Source organism: Mastigoproctus giganteus, chromosome 8, assembly GCF_048544385.1.
Source record: "Mastigoproctus giganteus isolate SK-2022 chromosome 8, ASM4854438v1, whole genome shotgun sequence".
In the NCBI taxonomy this organism is placed as follows: Eukaryota; Metazoa; Arthropoda; class Arachnida; order Uropygi; family Thelyphonidae; genus Mastigoproctus; species Mastigoproctus giganteus.
In genome coordinates, this window is record NC_143582.1 from 37038356 (window position 1) to 37059187 (window position 20832).

The following is a 20832-nucleotide window of genomic DNA, read 5'->3' on the forward strand; positions in this document are numbered from 1 at the left end:
GTCGATGATTTATCGAATAATTGCTTGTAACAAGTAGCTGTATAACGCACTTGGGACATTGTGTCCAAGTATGGAGGCTAAAAAAATGACAGTTCTTCAACTTCCCAAGACGAGAGCAGCGTGCTTGGTAAAATTGTGAGGAGAGGCTTGGAATATGAGGGCTACGAAGAATTAGAAGGAATATGGTTGAGCTTTATAAGCCACTAAGAAGGATTCAGTTTTGAAATTCTATAGATGTATAAAGGTGAAAATTTTCATGGTTAAAATACAGACTACACTGCAGGAAGTCTGGTAGCTAAGCAGTATTTTGAAACAGCCTAATGCAGTGGTGTATCCAGATATGATCGTAAGAGGGGCATAGCGACCAGGTCCAGGTATCATCGTAAGGGAGTGTGCATGGCGAACATGTTTTTGAGTTTTTTTTAGAATGCCTGCTGCGTTCTTTTTCTTTAATTTCCAATTTTTGGTTAAGGGGGAGTATTTACCCCTTCTGATAACACTTTTAAATCTCTGGCCTCAACACTGTTGTTTCACATAACAATGTATACTACGCGGAGATGGGGAAAACCCCTGGTTCCGTTTGACACGAATACACTTTACTTTACACCCCTTCTGCCCACCCCTGAATACGCCCGTGGCCTGATGTACTTACTCTTCATAGGATTTTATATCCGAGGCCTAACAAAGACAGTTTTGGATTTTTCGAGATATTTCTCGTGTGACTGTACAAAAGCGCGTCGCCGACCGGGCTAGCCGAGTGGGTAAAGTACCTGCCCGGTCAACCCAAAGGTCGCGGGTTCGATTCCCGCCTCGGGCTTGGATCAAAGTACGGCAAAAAAAAAAAAAAAAAAAACCCTTTGGAGGTGCAATATGGCCACAGAAGCCGATGCGCCAACAACTACCAAATCAAAAAAAAAAAAAAAAAAGACCACTGCTCTAGATTAGTACAGTACTCCAATTTTAGTTATTTACGAACCCTCCCCACATCTTTTAATTAATATTTTTGTATGGACTTCACAAACTTGACCATTTTTTTTTTTGATAATAGAAAGAAACACTTTCTTCTGAAATAAAAAAAAAAAAAATTTAAATGATTTTAATGCCTCCTTTCATGTAATTTTGAGAAAACTAGGAGTATGGGGGAAAAAAAAAAAACCTATGAAAATACCTATTTTTATAAATCTTAAATTTTTTTTATTTTTTTAAATACGTATCATATGTACGGACCTTAGTTTGAAAAATAGTTGCTCTAAATTATTTAATTTGCACACTTCCAAGACGTTTTTATTGGAATACATACATTATAGTAGTTTGTGCAGTTCAAAAATTTAACTTAGAGATCTGTAATAAAAAAAGTTCAAATATTCTTTGCCCAGTTTCGGCCTCTGCGGATAGCTACTCCTTACACGTCTCTGCAGTTCATCCCAGTTGTGTTCAGTGAAGTGTGGCTAGCAGACAGGAGAGACGGTCAGCATGTACAAAGCATTACAACAGCAAGTATTCTTACACCTAGTAATAGATATGTCATGCTGACTGTTCCTTGAGTCTGGAGAAGACGAAATGCGATTTCCGAAGTGTTCAGCCAATGTATGTGAGAGTAGAATGTGAGTCTGGAGACAGTTCGTAGACTGTTTCCAACAAGAGGGTATCATGTTGGCATAAAACGTATTTGACATATGTCCCGTGATGTGACCACGTTGCAGCATCCAGCACTGCTGGATGCTGCAACATGGTCCGCTGAAGGTCGGTATCTTTTTTTCAGCACAACTCATTATACAGAGTAGCGTGTGCCGGCTTGATCCTTCCTCTTTCTTGGAACTAATGGATTGCCATCCAAAGATCACAAATCCAAACTTCACTGAGCACTTTGGGATGAACTGCAGAGACGTGCAAGGAGCAGCCATTCTCAGAAGCCGAAATTGGGCAAAGAATATTTGGACTTTTGAAAAAAATTTTTTTTTTTTTTTATTATAGATCTCTGAGTGAATTTTATAACTGCTCAAACTACTGCACTGTATGTATTCAAATAAAAAGCGTCTTAGAAGTGTGCAAATATTTTAGGGAGGCATGTAAAACAAAAAAATAAAATAAAATAATAATAATAAAATAAGCCCTAGGCTCTTTCATTGTTTACATGAAGCTTAAAGGAGGGTTTGAATTTATTGAGAATTCTTTCAGTTCGTTAGATCGATCGTTATGCAGTTATATAGAATTTATAGAGATCTTCACACTTTGCCAGTGTGTGTTGTAAATTTTTTATATACTACAGGTAAACAAGTATAACCCTTGACCATAATTAGTCTTGATATTATTATGCTGGTGCCATATGCAAAGGTGTGTTTAAGGAGCGGAGGCCATGAAGGGTCAGTATATTGTCTACAGTTGTTGGTTTGCCAGACGGTAAAAAAATCGAGTTTCCAGCAGGAAAAAACGATGTAATCCTCGCCTGAGATCGACGAACACAGATAAGTTGTGAAAAACGCCATGAAAAAAAATCCTCCCATCATTCATGGGATTCGAACTCGTACCTTTCAATCCAGTGGGAGAGAATGGTTATTATAGCCACTCTTCTACACGCGAGGGCCCATATGCAACCATACAATAATAAATAAATATTAATTTATTGCATATTACAGCAAGCCCTTCACAGCATATAGTTAGGGGGCAGATAATTTAGTACAAAAAAATTAAATAATAAATAAAACAAAGAATATAAATTATATTCATGTATTAACAAAATAAGGCAGTTGCAATACAGTATATTAAGCATATGATACAGTTGCTAATTACTTGGTCGAAGGTTGCTGCTGTTCGTATTTCTTTTCATCTGATTGGAAATCTTACTCTTGTGAGATTGAGAGTTGAGAAATCTTTAGCAATCAGTGTGATTTTTGAGAGTAGGGGGGTGCATTAGGAAACGTTCTCTTCAGTTAGCCCGTCGTAGCCGAGTGGTCAGGCACCCGGGTGCGTAAAGTACACGTGCCTTTAGTGATCGGGGTTCAAGCCCGTGACTGCTGAATACGGTACTGTTTCTTGTATTCGCTTTACATTATGAACTCCTCTGACCGTGTGGTCGTTCCGGAGTATAAACAGAAAATTTATTTATTTATTTGCTTGAGTCTGGAGAGGTTAGATTTGTAATTAGAAAGTTACAAGGTAATTAGAAAGTGCTATAAAAATGTGTGTAAACGTTAGCATGCAAACAAAACCGTTAGCGAATGGCCATCTAAGAGTGTTCAGTACCATTAACATGCGTAAAACTGTTTTATACTGTATATTCAGCTGACAGACTTTGAAAGAGGTCGAATCATTGGATGGTCAGAAGTTGGATAGTCAACAGGGCAAGTAGCTGTTCGTGTGGGTCGTGATGGCCGAACGATTGGACGCTGTTTAAATTGATGTCCCCTTATGTGCATTGTTTGAGCAAGAGTAAGGATGCCATCAACATTAACTTATCCAGTCCATTCAAACACCTCATTTAGATCCCATCGCAGGTACCTAGTTTCCAGATGCTGCAATTTGCAAAACTGGAGCCTTTCTTGGTAAGGTTTTTGTTCCTCTCACTAATGCCCTCGTGGGTAGTTCCCCTCACTAAGGCACAGTTGGTAGAATCGCAGTCTTCCCCACACCTGGTGGAAAAGACCTGAGTTTGAGTCCAGTCGATAACCTGAGGAATTTTTAGGGGACTTTTTCAGAACATGGTGAGTTAGTCGGTCTCAGGCGAAGGTAGCATGGCTTTTTTCTCCCGGAAATTCGAGTTTTTTTTCCCAGCAAACAGAAAATTGACCACAGAACACACAATTTACAGAGAGTATATACGGAGCAATGTGACCTTAGTTGCTGATGCTCCTAAAACGCTGTTACTGCGCCAACAACCCTCACTAATCTCGTTGTTTCTTTGCATCTCTTCCAACAGATTCACATCCTTTCTAAAATGAGGCATCCAGACCTGCATGCCGTGTAATAATTATCACCTTATGCTTGCTAGCAAAATTCCCGTGAATCATTGACAAAACACCATGAAATAGCCCTTTTGCACCGTCCACGGAACTTCATGTCTTACTGCACAAATACCCCCCCCCCAGGTCTTTTTCATTCTCTACTATAGTGTGGTACAAAACAGATCGGTATGTTGATATAAGCTCGGTGCACACGAGCAGCAATGGACGCAACGGTGACGCTGGGCACCAGTGCACACACAGCGTCAAAATAACACCAAGTATTGCTGACTGCCCAGGACCGAACCTTCCCGAACGCAAGTATTCGGGTAATTCTGTCTCTGGGTGCAACTGTGGTCTTAGTCATCATTAAGTCACGGAAGTGATGTTTTAAATCATGGATGTTTACTGTAGAAAACTCATTTTCTTTACTTATTTGGTGAATAGGTTATTTTTTAAGAAAAAGAGGAGATACAGGGTACGTGTACTAACCAAAGGATGAACCCTTTGGTTAGTACACGCTTTCTGAAAGGTACATTTGCATCTATGTTTATAGATTTAAAGAAATGAAGAAGCAAAATTTTTCAGCTATTTCCGGATGAGTATAAAGTCATTCGATGTATTAACAGCAAGGCTCCCTGATGTAATCACGGAAGAAGACACAAACACAAGACTTGTAATACCTCCGGTAATGCAATAACCCTTTCAAAATGATTCTTTTATAGGTACAACTAATATAAAGAAAAAAATCTGCTGATTCTTTGCCGTCTTCAAAGGATGCAGTGGTGTAGCTAAGAGAAATGGGTTCGGTGTCTGGGATAGTTACCTGCCGTTGTTTAGGCTTTGGGATTGTATGAGTTCTGAACTGGATAGGGCTGAAGAAGAACTTTGCGATGGCTTAACCTAAGGAGACGCAGGATGATGCTGATGCGGGGACGATGATAATGTGGATGATACTGAGAAAAATGAGGTGGATGAAGAGGTTGGCTTGCTGACAAACTAATTCTTCTGACCAAGTTTAATGCCTCACTCCTTAATTAAAGTTTCTGCTCAACACTGAACTTCTTTGTGGTCGGAATTAGTGAATCAAAAAATGCTTGTTTTCATCAAATTTAGGAGGAGATAGACAAGGGATGGGCGCTTTTATAAATTTTACTATCTGTTGTCTTTTCTATATCCTTCCTTACATTCATTACTGGAAATGTTACAAATCTCTAAATATTTCCTAATCTCGTCCATAAATAACTCTGTCAAATAAAAAAAAAATTGAATAAATAATAAAAAAAATAAATAAAAATAAAATAACTCTATGGCGCTCCTGTACCCTTCCACTGCTAACTAGAATACTGGCCTACAGCTCAAGTCCGGCGGTACTGCGTTGTGAGACAGTTCCCGCTACTCACATTTTGTTCGCTGCGTCACCGCCCGCAGTGTACACCTCTTCATTTTAAACTTCAGTATACTTTAAAATCGAGCGACAAAGGACGCCGCTTCTATTGCCGCTCGTATGCACCGAGCCATAAGGTATTCCGTGAGCGGCATGATGCGTGGTAAACTGTTTGAAAATTAAAATATTCAAAACATACGTTGGTATTATGTTTATTTCCGAATTGGAAATATGTACATAAGGCGATCATACTTGTGCTATTTTCACACTTCTTCGTGGACATAATGTGTATCTATCAGTGGTCCCCCACAAAACCGCCCAAAAGTATCATTGTGAAGAAGTACAAACTGCCAAGGCTAGATGAGGGTGTGAGTAGTGTAGGTATCGTGAGAACAGTATTGTTGTTGTTCATCTGGCCACTTTGTTACTGGAAAGGTCAAACTAGGAAGGGGCATTCCAGCATCCATCCACAGCATGAGGAGCAGGGCCAGTTTAGTAGTGGAATGCCTGTCGGGGTAAACCCGTCCTGCTTAAGGAGGGAGAGGACCCTGGAGAAGTGGGAAGGGGAGAAAGCGTTGAGAAAAATCAGGGACCACAAGGAGGGGGGGGTCCCTCAGGCGAGTAAGAAATCAGAGGCCACTAGTGGGAGAACATCCGAAGACCAGTGAGTGAGGAGAGCAAGAGTACACTTCTTTAGTGCCAGCTGTCTTTGTTGGATCGTGATTCTTGACGAGTGGCTTGCTGTCGAGCATGAACGAATACAGAAAGTTGCATATGCTAACGATCTGGTGATTCTGACCTCGGGTAATTAGCGTTTGGAATTGGAAGAAAGAGCTAATGATGTACTCAATGACCTAAACGACTGGTGTAAAGTAAATAAGCTTCAAATCTATTTCTAAAACCAGACAAATGTTAAAATGTACATTGAACTTTAACAGACCGCCCAATGTTAGGCTGGAAGATCAGAGTATTAAAATTACATGGACTTACAAATATTTGGGATTGATGTTAGATGACCGATTTAATTTTATAGCTTATTCAAAATATCTTTTACAGAAAACAAAATTAATTACTGGTAAAATAATTAAAATAACAAAAACTGTATGGGGTATTAAGCCCTCAACATTGAAATTGTACTACACTTGTATTTTTGTTCCTATTGTCTGTTATGCTGCTGGAGCCTGGGGCTCTAAGGTAAATAGTAGCATGGTTAGTAGATATCTCTTACAGGCCCAAAGATTCTTTCTTCTTGCTGTCTCAAGATCTTTTGGGTTTAGGGTTTTGCAGTCGACGGCCGAATTGAGTTTCTATCATCCTGTCAGTGAAAAAACAAGAAGGCACGGTTACATTGGGCTCAAGAACACTGATATCGGAAGTTGAGGATTGGAAAAAAAACATTATCTGATCTGACGAATCGCGATTCCTGCTAATGGGAAAATCTAATATGATGAAAACAAGATGATTCCATGAACCGATCTTTCCAGATCCATAGTTTAGGCTTCTGGTGCCGGTATAATGATGTGGTTAGTGTTTTCGCGGTGCATATTGGACCCCTTGACATTAGTGAAGCAACACTGGTTTCCGACCACTCGCATCTATTCATGTCTGCTAATGGGTTCTTCCAATAGATAATGCAAGCCAGAATTATAATAGGAGAGACTGGTTCTAGGAACATGTGTGAATTCAGCTTACTGCGGTGGCCTCCCCACACAATCAGATCTCAATCTTGATTGACCGCCTGTGGGATGAGGAGGAATGCACACTTCGGAGTAGAGATCCGCAACCATTCAAATTGTAATAACTGTGAGAAGCAATTACGTTGACATTGATTAGCACCCTTTCCACGCCTCTTTGAGTCCATGCCACAGCGAATTCAGGCTGTTCTGAAAACTAAAGGGGCCTAGTGACTATTAGGTAGATATACCTGATAAAATGGACACTTAATCACAAGAACGCCTAACCGATCATGGACCTTCTCTCCAACTGGCAAGTCATGCATTCTGACATACTGATCTAATCTCCGGATGGAGGACAACATCCTACGTATGTAAACTGTTTAATTTCTCCCAATTTCTCGCGAGAAAAAATGAGCAATTGATTTAATACACAACTTTCCCTCTGCATTTTCCTGGTATAAGTGTCTATATTCCAATCATTTATAAATTAATGTACTCGTATCTCAACGTATTCTGCATTCCGTCGAACATGGCCTAAATAATTCTCCAATTGTGAACAATGATGATATCTTCTTTCTTGGACTGTAAAGTCTTGAACCATGCTGCGTTCATCGCCTGAGAATGCCGGCCTCAGTTTTTCATAAATATAGTATATTCGCCATATAAGTCAACCCCATTCTTTACAGTCATCTTTCGATGAGTAAGAAACGTACTTAAGAATCACTGTCTGCTTTTAATTCACTCATTCCTGCTCTTTCTTGTAAAAGTTTACATTGTGATATTTTATTACATTGCACAGTAAACTGTAAAAGAAAGCAATAAGCTTATAATGCTCCCATATGTAGCAGGTCGTAAACCAAAACTTAGACTTAGGTAACGAGTGCCATCACTCATTGAAGCTGTGCGTGCATCGGATTTAATTATGTAACTGAGCCATTGCCTGTTTGATACTGTTCTGCTAATTTGATTTCTCTGTAAATAACGCCTCAATAAGGAAGCGAATCTGCTATTATAAAGTGACAATTCCAAAAGTTCACTTTTTCCAGAACTTAGTGAGCTTTCGCGATTTCCGTTTTCTTTTTCTGTAATTAAACAGCAATGAAAAGCAAACATCTAATTGTTTCGCTACCAATTAATTACTACTTAAGTAATCATATATAAAAGTAATTGTCTTCACTCCACGCACGTTATGTTATTTGGTTTTTAGGAGCATTAGCAACTAAGGCCATATTGCACTCCACGCACGTACCTCCCAATGTAATCAATGAACTCTGCTCTTCGTGGACTAATGTTATTAATGGAATCCCTCAGGGTTCGGGACCATTCTTGTTTTCTGTATTTATCAGTGATATTGATGAAGGCATATCAGGTTTAATGTCCAAGTTTTCGGATGATACAAATATTGGCAGGATGGTTTATGACGATAATGATATGCTACTGGATCTAGAAAAGTTACGCAGATAGTCTGAGAAATGGCAGTTGAAGTTTAAAGTGTGCAAACTTATATGCAAACAAATGCAAAGTACTGCATATTAGTAGCAATAACCTGCATATGGGTATTAGTAGCGGTAACCCCAGAGTAAAGTACCAACTATGTGGTACTTAGGGTAGTGAAAAATGAAAAGGCCTTCCTTGAGGTAATTGTGCAGTCAGATATGCAAGTTCTCTGACAGTGCAGATAGGCTGCCAGGACAGCTGATGGGGTTTTGTCAATGATATACAGGAATTTTGGTAGCAGGGATGAGGAGGTGATTATCCGATTTTATAAGGCAGTGGTCAAGCCACATCTTGTGTACTGCATACAGGTCTGGAGGCTTCATTTTAGGGACGTTGTAGAGCTGCTGGAACGAGTCCAGAGAAGAGGAACGAGATTGGTGAGGGGAATAAAGGGTGCTCTTAACAAGAAAGGCTTCAGTTCTTCCAGTTGCAGCGTCTGGAGACTAGGCACCTGCGAGGTTATCTGTTTCAGGCTTTCAATGGATTGAGCAGGCTCAATGCTGATGGGATTTTTCCTCTTGCTCAGACCACACGCATGGGGGGGGACACCAAGCTGAGGAAGGACGGTTCAGAATAGATGTGCAGAAGTTTGCCTTTAGCCAGCGGGTAGCTGCTTGCTGGAACCAACTTTCATCTGTTGTGGAAGTTGATAGTTTAAATAAATTCAAGGAATAACTAGACTATTAAAGGGAATGGATAAGTTAAATGAGTTTTTTATTTATTATTTTTTTTTTATTTGCTGATGCTGTATAAGGTTGCTTTCTTTGCGTCATTTGCCACTACTAATGCTAATGCGCCTAAAAAGGATAGGTATAAAGTATAGTACCCATTGTGTACTGCCAGAGCACAGAAGGAGAGACAATTGTCTGAAGGTCATATGTTATTCTTTCTGACATCAAAATGTAACGCATGACAATTCATTCCTCCAGGAATTTAATTTACATCTGCTCCCAAATGATGTCATTTATATTTATAGCACGAACATTCAAAGCAATTCATTAGATGAGGACTTCTTAAGCATTAAAAAAGATTAATTTGTTTTCTTTTCTGTAATTATCATACAGTTCCTTGTTCCTCGCTGTGTGCCTCTATCTTAGGACAGTAGCCTGGCTAATCATTGTGTACTAATCATGTTTAAAATATGTAGTAGCGAAATTTTTTTTTCCTTTTTGAAAGGGTATACGCAAAACTTTTTTTAGAAGGGAACCCCAAGCTTCATTAGACTAATAAAACAAAATGCTTGTATTTAAAAAATATTATTTATAAATTATAATATAATGCCTAGTGACTATGACCATGCGGTGACGTGCTTGTACGAAATCCACTGTTCATCCAGAGAAATTATTACAAGTACTTTATCCTTATATTTGGTTGATTGTATAAGTACGGTTTTAGGCGTATTAGCAACTTAGACTCCTTATATTTATTAACAAATATAAGTATAATTTAAGTTTAATATCGTTATAAAACGATGTTTTAATATCTTTGTATTTTTTCATAAATGTTAGGGCGATCGCCTGTTAAAAATTAAAATTAATTAATTAAATGTATTTTTATGTAATTAAACAATTTTATTTTTATATTAAACATTCCTATAATTAACTAATTCCATTCATTCATAATTGTGTTGGTCGAAACATAAGCAGGCCTTTTGGGGCCCTAAAATTTAGGGAGTTCTTTCATAGATTCACATTGCCTTAGATATTGCTATATCTAAGGCAATGTAAATGAAATCAATGTTTGGCAAAATACAAAAATAATTGAGCCATCTAACCAGGTGGGGCTCTACATATCCTAAGTTAGGCTTTTGGGCAAACGACTTGATCTACACCATATCCATTCCTCAAGTATTTGCGGTGTATAGTTGCCTCCCCCCGACTTTAGTGGCATAGCAAACCCTTGTGTCTCAGCTCAAAATGCAATTTTGGGGCCCTCTGTTGTTAATTTTATCGATTCGATATTAGAGTGTTAGGGCATTTGGAGACGTCCCTTTGGCTGGGTCCTCGGTACGTTGCATCGGTTCGCTACATCTGCACTAAGCCATTGGAGTGGGCTTAGAACAGATGTAAAGAACATCTACGCTAAATCCCACCCAGTCTTGTGGTGTAAAGGAAACCTATATACTGTATCTACTGAACGATAGGATAGGCTGCGCTGCTACTATGGGACTAAGCGGACCAAGTTGGATAGATTACAGCGTGAAACCTCACTATGATTGCACGAATACATACCGGCTGTAACGGCGCTCGAGTCATCAAGGTCCATGCTATGCTTGTTAGGGAACCAGAGCACAGAATGCTAAATACGCCATCTTAAGCGGTATAGAAGTGGAAGAATAATTAGTGGATATGATATCAGTATAGCAGATTTTACAGGAACCAAAAGTAAATGTAGTCTATATCGGATAGTAGGGTTGGCCAGGTGTCCTGTTTTGACTCGGACGGACCGGTAAACAAATTGAGCAAATATCGGACACGTTTTCATTAGAAACAAATTCCCCTTTCAGTAAGAACTTCTTTTTTTTCTCAATTTTCCTTTCATATGTGTGCATGGTATTTTTAGTGAAATCCATCCATCAAGCCTGATGCGAATGCATGAAACCCGAAATTGCGGATAAACGAAACCGATAGCTGTCCGGTTTTTCTGAGGAGGTCACCTGGCACAACTCTACCGTGGAGTTGCAGCTAAACAATAATTGTAAATTATTTTATTCTGAAAGTAAGATATCGTGCAAGGAAGGTGTAGCAGGTGGTTTAGAACTGGTTTGGAAGAAATTTTAATTGACTGAGAAGCATTATCCAGTAGAGTTATGCAGAAAGAAATTATAAAGACAAAGTTGAGTGACGAAGTTTATCGGTTCGTGAGGCCCAGTTGAAGACGACTACAGAAAAGAAGTAACAAGAGTTCTTTAATATATTAGAAACAGCAGTAGATATTAATGATAAAGAAAGAATTATATCGGTTGATTTAAATAAGAGTATGAAATAATTACATTTATATAGATATTTAGAACATATGGAGAGAAAGATAAACCTTATACCAAGGGTAAACTACTACATTTATATATAAAGATTCACCCATGGAGGTAGCCACAAGTTTGGGTGGAGGGAACGGAAGAGAAACAAGGAAAGCATAATTGGTTATATCATTATCAAAAAAAATCAAACAGCCAGTTGAAGGTATAAGGGTAAGTAGTACAGAAGATTTGATTCTGGGAGTGACTAGCGTCTTGTATTACTCAAATTAAATATTTAATCATTTAATATAATTTTTCTTTTCTTCAAACAGGCCTCTGAGGTTGGGTATATTCATATTGTAGTTTTAAGTGTTTTTCACCAACCTTATGTAGAAATAAAACACAAAGAAAACGAAAACTGGAATCTTGATAACTATGTATTTATAATAAATAATATTTGCCTGTATTTACAATAAATTATATTTAACTTTACAACTAAAATATATGAAATATACATATAAAATATACATTAAAATATACTGGGTTAAGAACAATAAAATACATTAAAATATACTAAATTAAAAGCGATAAAACCATATACCAATACAGCTGAAAAAGAAGGCAAGAGCCTTCGAAAGCTATGGTTTTATCGCTTTTAATTTAGTATATTTTAATGTATTTTATTGTTCTTAACCCAGTATATTTTAATGTATATTTTATATGTATATTTCATATATTTTAGTTGTAAAGTTAAATATAATTTATTGTAAATACAGGCAAATATTATTTATTATAAATACATAGTTATCAAGATTCCAGTTTTCGTTTTCTTTGTGTTTTATTTCTACATAAGGTTGGTGAAAAACACTAAAAACTACAATATATAATATAATTTTAATTGAATTTCAGGATCAAATATTTGCATTTAGAAATTAAAGTCTTGGTGACATCGCACGAAACTTGTATTTAACAGGGTTTATTGATCTCGAAACAAACATATGGGTTAAAAAAACTTGAAATCCGCTCTTCCAAATTTTAGAAAAATATGGTATCAGATTAATCATTTAAGTGGAATAAAATGTGTTATAAAAATGGAAACTCGGCAATAAAAATAAACTCTGCAATAAAGAAAAATTGGAAAATGATTTAAGATTAAACTTTGAGACTGCACCTTATCTCCACTTCTCTTTATGCTTTTCTTGCTATTTAATAAAAGAATGTAAGTTTTTGAAAAAGTAAAGCATGGGAGTTATGTAAAATTTATTTTATTAGTTATGAATTTTATAAAAATGGAAGAACTAGAGTTAATATTACAAAAATCAAAAAAACGAAAAAGCTCAGGCATAGACAATTTGAATGTAGAACCATTTAAATATGGAGGCACCTTACTAAAAAACGCACTACTAAAATTATTTAACATTATATGGCATAAGCAACAGATACCCAAAGATTGGGAAACAGGAATAGTAATCAATTTACACAAAAAAGCTCCAGAAATAACCCTAACAACTACAGAATGATAACACTGCTGTCAACTGCTGCAAAGCTATACTCTAATATACTAAAGAATAAACTTAATAAATACAGTGAACAATTCTTAGAAGAAGAACAATGTGGGTTCAGAAAAGGGAGAAGCACAATAGATGCCATTTTATCACTACAACAAATTTTGGAAAAAAGAAGAGAATTCAATCTACCAACATTTCTGCTATTTATTGATTATGAAAAAGCATATGACAATGTAAACCGGAAAAAACTTTGGCAGATTCTACGTGAAGAAAATATCCCAACCCAACTCCGGAAAGCGATCCAAAGCCTATATAAAAACTCAAGTCTGTATAAAATATTCTAATGGCCAACTATCAGACCCAATTAACACCAATAAAGGAGTGAAACAAGGATGTGGACTATCACCAAATTTATTTAATATCTACATCAATAAAATTCTTAAAGAATGGAAACAAACAATTAACAACGGAATACAGTTGAACAACAGGAATAAAATCCAAACTATATTATATGCTGATGATCAAGTTATAATTGCAAAATCCAAAATGAACTACAGATAGCAGCAAATGAACTTAATAAAATAGGTAAAAAGTACAAGATGAAAATCTCCACCTCAAAAACAAAATCAATGGGATTATGTGGAAAAAACATACAAAGAGTCAAATTGTTATTGATGATGAAATAATAGAACAAATATCTGACTTCACCTATTTGGGAAATTTAATATCAAATGAAGGGAAAGACATCCACACTAAACTAAAAAAATATAATAAAATGAATGGAACGATTAAACGCCACTTCGGAAAACAAATGACAACTGAAACAAAATTACGACTGCACAACATCACTTCAAAACCAGCCCTCTTCTACAGCTGTGAGACTTGGGTCATAAATAAGAAATATGCACACAAACTAGAAGCAGCACAAATGAGATTTTTAAGACCATTATTAGGCTTTACAAGACTAGGCCACCAAAGAAATTTAGATATCCGCGAGAAATTAAAAGTAGATAACATAGTAAATGACATAAAACGGTATCAGGAAAAATGGATCAGCCACATAGAAAGAATGAACCCAGACCGGATCCCAAAATTAGCCTTTAACTACAAACCTACAGGCAAGAGAGATGTTGGTCGACCAAGACAACAATGGCGAGATCAAGACCACCTCCAAGAGCTACAACGGAACAGGTCTTAAAAGACCTAAGCCGGACCAAGTTCATGATGATGATGAATTTTATAATCCGCAACTCTCTGGGTTATAAAATTTTTATAATCCAGAATTATAAAAATTGGAGGATTATTGTATACCGATGATTTTCCTGTTGTTAAATAGTATCTTGTAAGATATTCAATGATTTTAGAATAAATTAGATAAAGGTTGCAAACAATTGGCCTGAAAATTAGTTATTCAAAAACAAAAGTTATGGAAATTGGGAGAGAGAAGATATAGTGGAAACTGAATAATCAAGAATTGGGAAAAATGAGGAATTTTGTATATTTAGGAACAACGTTTGATGAAGATGGAAAATCATACATGGAAATAAACAAACCAAGGAGAGTAGAAATTAACTAAACATTCATTTGGACCTAAATACCAAATTATTTGTGTATAAAAATTCTTTATAAAGCAACTGATCAAAATGAGATTTTTTTCCAGAAATTAGTGTTTTAAGAAAAGGAACTAATAGATGGGACAACAATGAAACAAGAGATTGACAAATGAGGAAATATTGAAAGATCCCATCATTGGTAAGTAATAATATCTAATGCTTATACCATCTTAGGATGGTTTAAGCGTGTAGAAAGAGTGTGCGTTTAGCTAAACTGATAATCGAAACGAAAACGAATGGTAATAGACCCAGAAGTACCAAAAAGGAACGTGAATCGTCAAGTTAGTCGCCATTTGAGGAAAGAGGACTTAGGATTACTAAGGCCAAATTATTAATATCAATTTATTTCCAAAGAAATGTCCCTTGACAGCTATCCAGCTAGAGGACACGGGTTACATGATAATAATGAATAGATAAATATTGCCATACTATTTACAATCTATGTACAGAGTACTCAATTGATACAATGCATGGCCTAAAACAGCATCTGATTACATAAATACCACATAAATACATAATCTAGATACATAAATATAACAATAAGTGAATAATATAGCATCCCAGAAGTTATATCGCCTACAGTTTGACCAGGGCATACATATCTGCCAGAGAGGCATATCTGTACGTTTTGTCCTTGCAGAGCTTCTGACAGTGGATAGATAAACCTGTTAAATATTTCCATGGAATTAAATGGAAACATGTTATCCAGAGAGGTCATGCTGCGCAACTTGGATTTGAATGGCAGTGCGCTGGTATGACTTCTATTACGATCTGACGGTCTAGCAATAATATCCCAGATATCAGGTGAGCTTAATTTTCCGCAGAGAGAGGCTGAGCGAAGATCACTAGGTTCCTGGAAATAATATGATACTTCCAAGGTAGCATATTTAGATTAGAGAGCATGACAGATTTTGAGATTGTAGGTGGTATGCATGCGACCTTATTTAGCCATTTTAAAATCAAGTATTTCAGGGATAGGAACCTGGTTTGGTAAGATGGAGGTGCCGAGGACCATATCGTTGAGGCATACGATGGAATTGGGGTTATGCAACGGAGAATATAGTTAGTGATGAGATGTGGGCTATGGAAGTTGGAGATCTCCTGTTTCACTGCCCATATAGCAGCATATGTTTTTTTCCGAGTGGCATTAAATTAAAATGAGGCAAGACCTTAAGGTATTTGTCCCAGGTGAGGCCCAAATCTTTATGCTGGGTGACTTTAACTAGGGAGTTGCCAATCATGATGTTCACATCGTTTATATTTTTCTTTTTGGTTATAGGAAGTTGAGAAGTGTGTATGTTTTCGACATTATCCAAAAATAAATAAATAAAATCATTAAAAATAAAACAATGTTCCTACTATTCCCATAACCATCCAGTTCCGCTTTGAACTTATCCGAACACACCCCTCTGCCACGTTTGGGGGGGGGGGACTTATTCTAGTTTTCCACAACTCGCTGCCCATAGATGAACTTCATGAGATTCAATCGTATGTTATTTTGTGAGATTTTATATTTCTGCCCCTTGGGTCTTGTCTCACCTACGAGAGAGAGAATAGAGCGTCCTCATTCATTTTGCTCAATCCTTTCAGCACTTTATACACCACAGTCAGATCTTCCTTTAGATGTCTGGTTAAACTTTGCATTCCACACCTAAGCCGTTCTTCCTGTGTTCATAGATTTGCACTCGTCACTAATTTAGTCGCCCTTCCTTGAATTCGCTCCAGAAGGGGTTTTTTTTTTTTTTTTTTTAGGCGCGGTCTGTAGACCTGAATATTCCGGTGTAACTGTCGTCTTATAGAGGGATAATGACGTTCTTCATAACTAGCAAAGGTTCTATAATTCACGGACAGGACAACACATACACCTTCATAGACGCCTATTTTACACTGCATGGAAAATTACATGTCAGTTTTAATTGTAACACCTAAGTTTTTTCGTCTTGGATCATTTTAAGCTTGGAGCAGAAAATTGGATAGCATGGTGTAAAATAGTGAATAGAAAGCTAATAATCCAAAATAGTTGATTTGTACTATCAAAGTTACTTGTACATCCACTGTTATAACAGTCTTAGAAGATGATAATTTGTTTCTTGTAAATAGTGAATATAAACATTTTCGTGAAATGGACCCCATTAATGAATTGACTCTTAGGCTCTGAAAATACTAAATCGGCCACTGCTTTAGGACCAGCTCCTCGTAGCTATACGGTGACAGGCAATTGCCGTTTTGAAACAGGATGCCGTCAGAAGTTAGCCATTAAAATATTAAGTTAGAATTCTTCCGAATTGGAAAATTGCATCTTAGCAATTCTAACTTAATAGCAACAACATGCTGTCACACATAACGTGCGCAGAGGGAGCCAAAAACTTGAGCCTCGGAAAATAGGCCATGTAAAGTTTAACAGTGCTTTTCGACAAGCACTAACCTAAGACTGTCGTAGCCGAGTGGTCAGTCAAAAGGTACACAAGTGCACGTGCTCTGAGTGAACACGGTTCACGTTTGCGTGGTTACTTGTAAATACGGTGGCGGTGCATGTGTATCCTTTATCTGGTGAACTCCTCTGACAGTTTGGTCGTCTCAGAGTATAAACAGAAAATTTATTTCATTCTTTTCGAGGTGTTGCTACTTCCCATCTGCTAAGAGCCAGGTACCGGCTGAAAACATAACACACACCATACCACTACACTTACACATCCAACACACTACATAAAAATGATCGGTTTTGGCGTAAGCTTCTACACAAGATGTACAACGGCGGCTGATGGGGGGGGGGGAACCCTGGGATCCGCCTCAACAACCCATGAATATCCCCTGAAATATCCCCTTTAATTGACCGAAGTCTGCGCGAGTAGCACAGTGGTATCGTCACCGTCCTCCCCACACCGGGTGGAAAAGGCCCGGGTACGAATCCCGTCGATGATGCGAGGAACCTTAATGGGCTTTTTTTCACTCCGTGGCTGAGTTGGTCGATCTCAGGCGTAGATAGCAAGGTCCCCCCCCCTCCAGAAACTGGGTTTTTTTCATCCAGCAAAACAGGCAAATTGATCAGAGAACACACGCCAATTTACAGACCCAATACATATAGGTATATGTAAGAAATTACCGGGTGACTCTCCTGAATATAATAGTGTTTTTTTTTTTTTTTTTTTTTTTTTTTATTGACTAAAGTAAGTCGAACTGATGATGGGCATAACGAAATGATTTATTCATAATCGAATGATATGATTGTAATCGACTGATTTGCTTTAATCGAAATAATCGATTTTGACCTCTCGATTATGCCCATTACTAATTTCAATTGAATTTCTTTTCCTAAAGAGCTTATAGTAGATAAAGTTTCTGGATAATTAATTGGATGGAATTTGGTTAAGATAAAAATATTGTGTGGAACATAATCACTTGTTCTGTTTACTACTAAAGTGCGTACTATAATTAAAATATCATCAGATTTTCCAGCCTTGTGCTATTTAAATACAACCAACTTAATGCATTGATATGAACGCAAATAGGTCGATTTTTCAGGATAAAGATTTAGTTTAGCCTTGGATCGAATCCGAATTTTTTCTTGATGTCTCTCATGAATAATATATAGATAATTAATTGTATAAATTAGGAGGTCCGGTATAACTAATTTTGAAATATCGATGAGCAAAAAAATAACTTTAATGTCAACAACTATCTTCTATTTTCTCAACCTACAACCCATATACGGTATTAAGTGCTATAGGTTCTAATATAATGTTTAGGTTTTTCATTAAAAAAAAAAAATAAAATAGCAACATCTGCTCTGTTACGTTTTTTTTTTTTTTTTTATAATTATAACCCATCTTTTACTTGGTGAATCAGCATTTGCAAATGCTGATGTTTTATACCTGTCGATCGAAACGACAACAATGTCCTATTTAGATAAAATATCTCTATATTAATCATATAGAAAACCAAGAAGTTGCGAAATGTTTGAGATAACGTAGTTTTTGGATCAGTTGTTTACAATTTAACTGATTTTCCATGATAAATGAACTGTTAATAGTTTCTTAAACTTTCAGAAAAATCATTAAATTGAGAGTTTCATTTTTCTTGAAACAACTATTCGTTCGGATGCAGGCGCATTCCTCATCATCCTTTCCGAGTACTAACACTGTATAACACACTTGTTTCTAAATGCGTTTTAATTTAAGAGGGAAAACTTTTTATAGGATAGACTATTTAAAGCACTTCTTATCAGAGAGATAAATATATTTAGAATCCGTAAACATCTAAATAAAACGTACATGCATTACTTACCGATGGATGACAAAACCAAAATGTGTAATTCTCCCATCATTATCAACACACAACAGTTCGCCACGAATGGAAACTTAAAACGAGCTCCCTTAAAAAGCGCTATTTATGTTACCCTCTACTGCATGAGAACGTAGACACGCCTTTTTCTCTTAGCCATTCGCTGGCTTGCATTTTTTCACTACGCGTGTGACGTCACATGAGGAAATTTCATTGTGAGCTTCCTCGAAACTCGAGAAAATAATGAATTCTTTCCTCAAAGTAAAGGAAATAATTTACATCTACTACTCTTGTGTGTAATAAGCGAATAAGAGCAATAAACGCATATGTTTTATAAACCTTTTTCCTTAAAAAAACCTTAAGGATTACGCAGGGTCGATGGTTAATATTGGTATTGATTTATTTTATTAATCAAACAAAAATGATGAGAATGTTTTTCATCTTTACAGCAACCAGAAGATTAGGCGTAGTTATAAACTTAAATTAGATTTTTAGAATAAAATAAAACAAGTATTTTATTTTATTCTGAAGTACATTTTTCTTGTACTTAAAAGAAATATCCACTGTTAATCTACAGGTGTCTTATTTTTTTTAAAGAGTAGAAGAAGAAAAAGAGGTAAAAATTACCAGGGGATGAAACGCAAACAGACACACACACACATCACCATGACTCATTTAAAAAAAAAAAAAAAATATTGAACTAAATTCAGCAATTGCATCAAGTTACGGAAGAATAACTTTATTAGCTGGAACGTAGCGCGTGATGAGCTATGAAGAGGTATCATGTGATACCTCTTCATAGCCTTTTAGAGGATCATGTGATCCTCTAAAATACAGCAATCTTCTGGTACTCTTCCCATCTTGTAAACTATTCACTGTGTGATTGTCCTGGAGTATGAACTACTCCAGGAACTACAGAACATAAATGCCTTTTCAAAAAGATGCTGTTCCAAACCGGTAATTCGTGAAACTGTATTGTTCAAATTCACTACAAGTGAATTCAAACAATCTGGTTCAATCGATAAATAAATCATGTAACTTCACCTGCACTTCAATTTAATGTGTCACTACCATCTTTCTCACCTTTTAAAACAAATTCACGGTGCCCTTAAAGCCCTGTTTCTATTTTTAAAAGTTAATTATGTCACAAATTAAGAAATACTGTCCAAGGTTTAGGCCTAAATGGATGTCAGATGCACTAATGAGGCTCGTAGTAGAGAAGAAAAATCCATGGGATGCATATAAATTATCAGGCGACACAGAAGCCTATTTTTATTTATTTATTAATTAAAGCGGTCCCAGCCAACCTATGGCAACCCCGCTGTCAGTTACACATAATTTAGCAGCACACAAAGCTTATGATAGTTATAAGCTAGTCTGCAATCAAGTCACAAAGGAAGTTAGGTAAGCGAAGGCAGAGTATGAGAAATCTTTGGAAAAGGATGCTAAGAAAAACAGCAAGTTATATAAACTTCTTTAGCTATATAAACTTTAGAAGGAAGGTGATGAATCAGATTGGTCCACTTGATATCGATGGTTCGACTGTTGATGATCCTGCCCAGATAGCTGATAATCTGAATGAGTATTTTACATCTACATTCACACATGAGGAGTTATTCAGTGACGAGACAGCCAGAAGTTTATCAAACTCTAACAGGGAGCTAAATGATTTTGTAATAACTGAGAGAAAAGTGGAGGAGAAATTGTTGAAGTAAAACTTAAAGGCACCTGGGGTGGGCGAGATCTATCCGCTTATATTAGAGGAGGCGACAAAGGAAGTGAGCAAACCCTTAGCCATAATTATGAGAGTATCCTTCGAATCGCGGGAAATTCCCACGGATTGGAGATGTGCAAATGTATTCCCAATTCACAAAGCGGGATCCAAGGGCGACATGAGTAATTACAGACCAGTTAGTTTAACTTCTGTTCTCCGGGGAAAATAATGGAGTCACTGGTTAAAGATGCATTGCAGGCTC

The 20832-nt window shown here is 36.8% G+C and overlaps 1 protein-coding gene across 3 annotated transcripts in view; it reads right to left on the reverse strand.

The window, feature by feature from the left end:
- LOC150081448 (xaa-Pro aminopeptidase 1-like) overlaps positions 1-18944 on the reverse strand; it is a 231893-nt gene extending 212949 nt beyond the window's left edge. For all 3 annotated transcript variants that reach the window (XM_090379308.1, XM_090379305.1, XM_090379309.1), the window contains exon 1: positions 18860-18944. In XM_090379308.1, coding sequence (XP_090235434.1) covers positions 18860-18899 — 40 coding nt within the window. In that variant the 5' untranslated portion in view covers positions 18900-18944. The remainder of the gene's footprint in view (positions 1-18859) is intronic.
- Positions 18945-20832: the final 1888 nt, after the last annotated feature.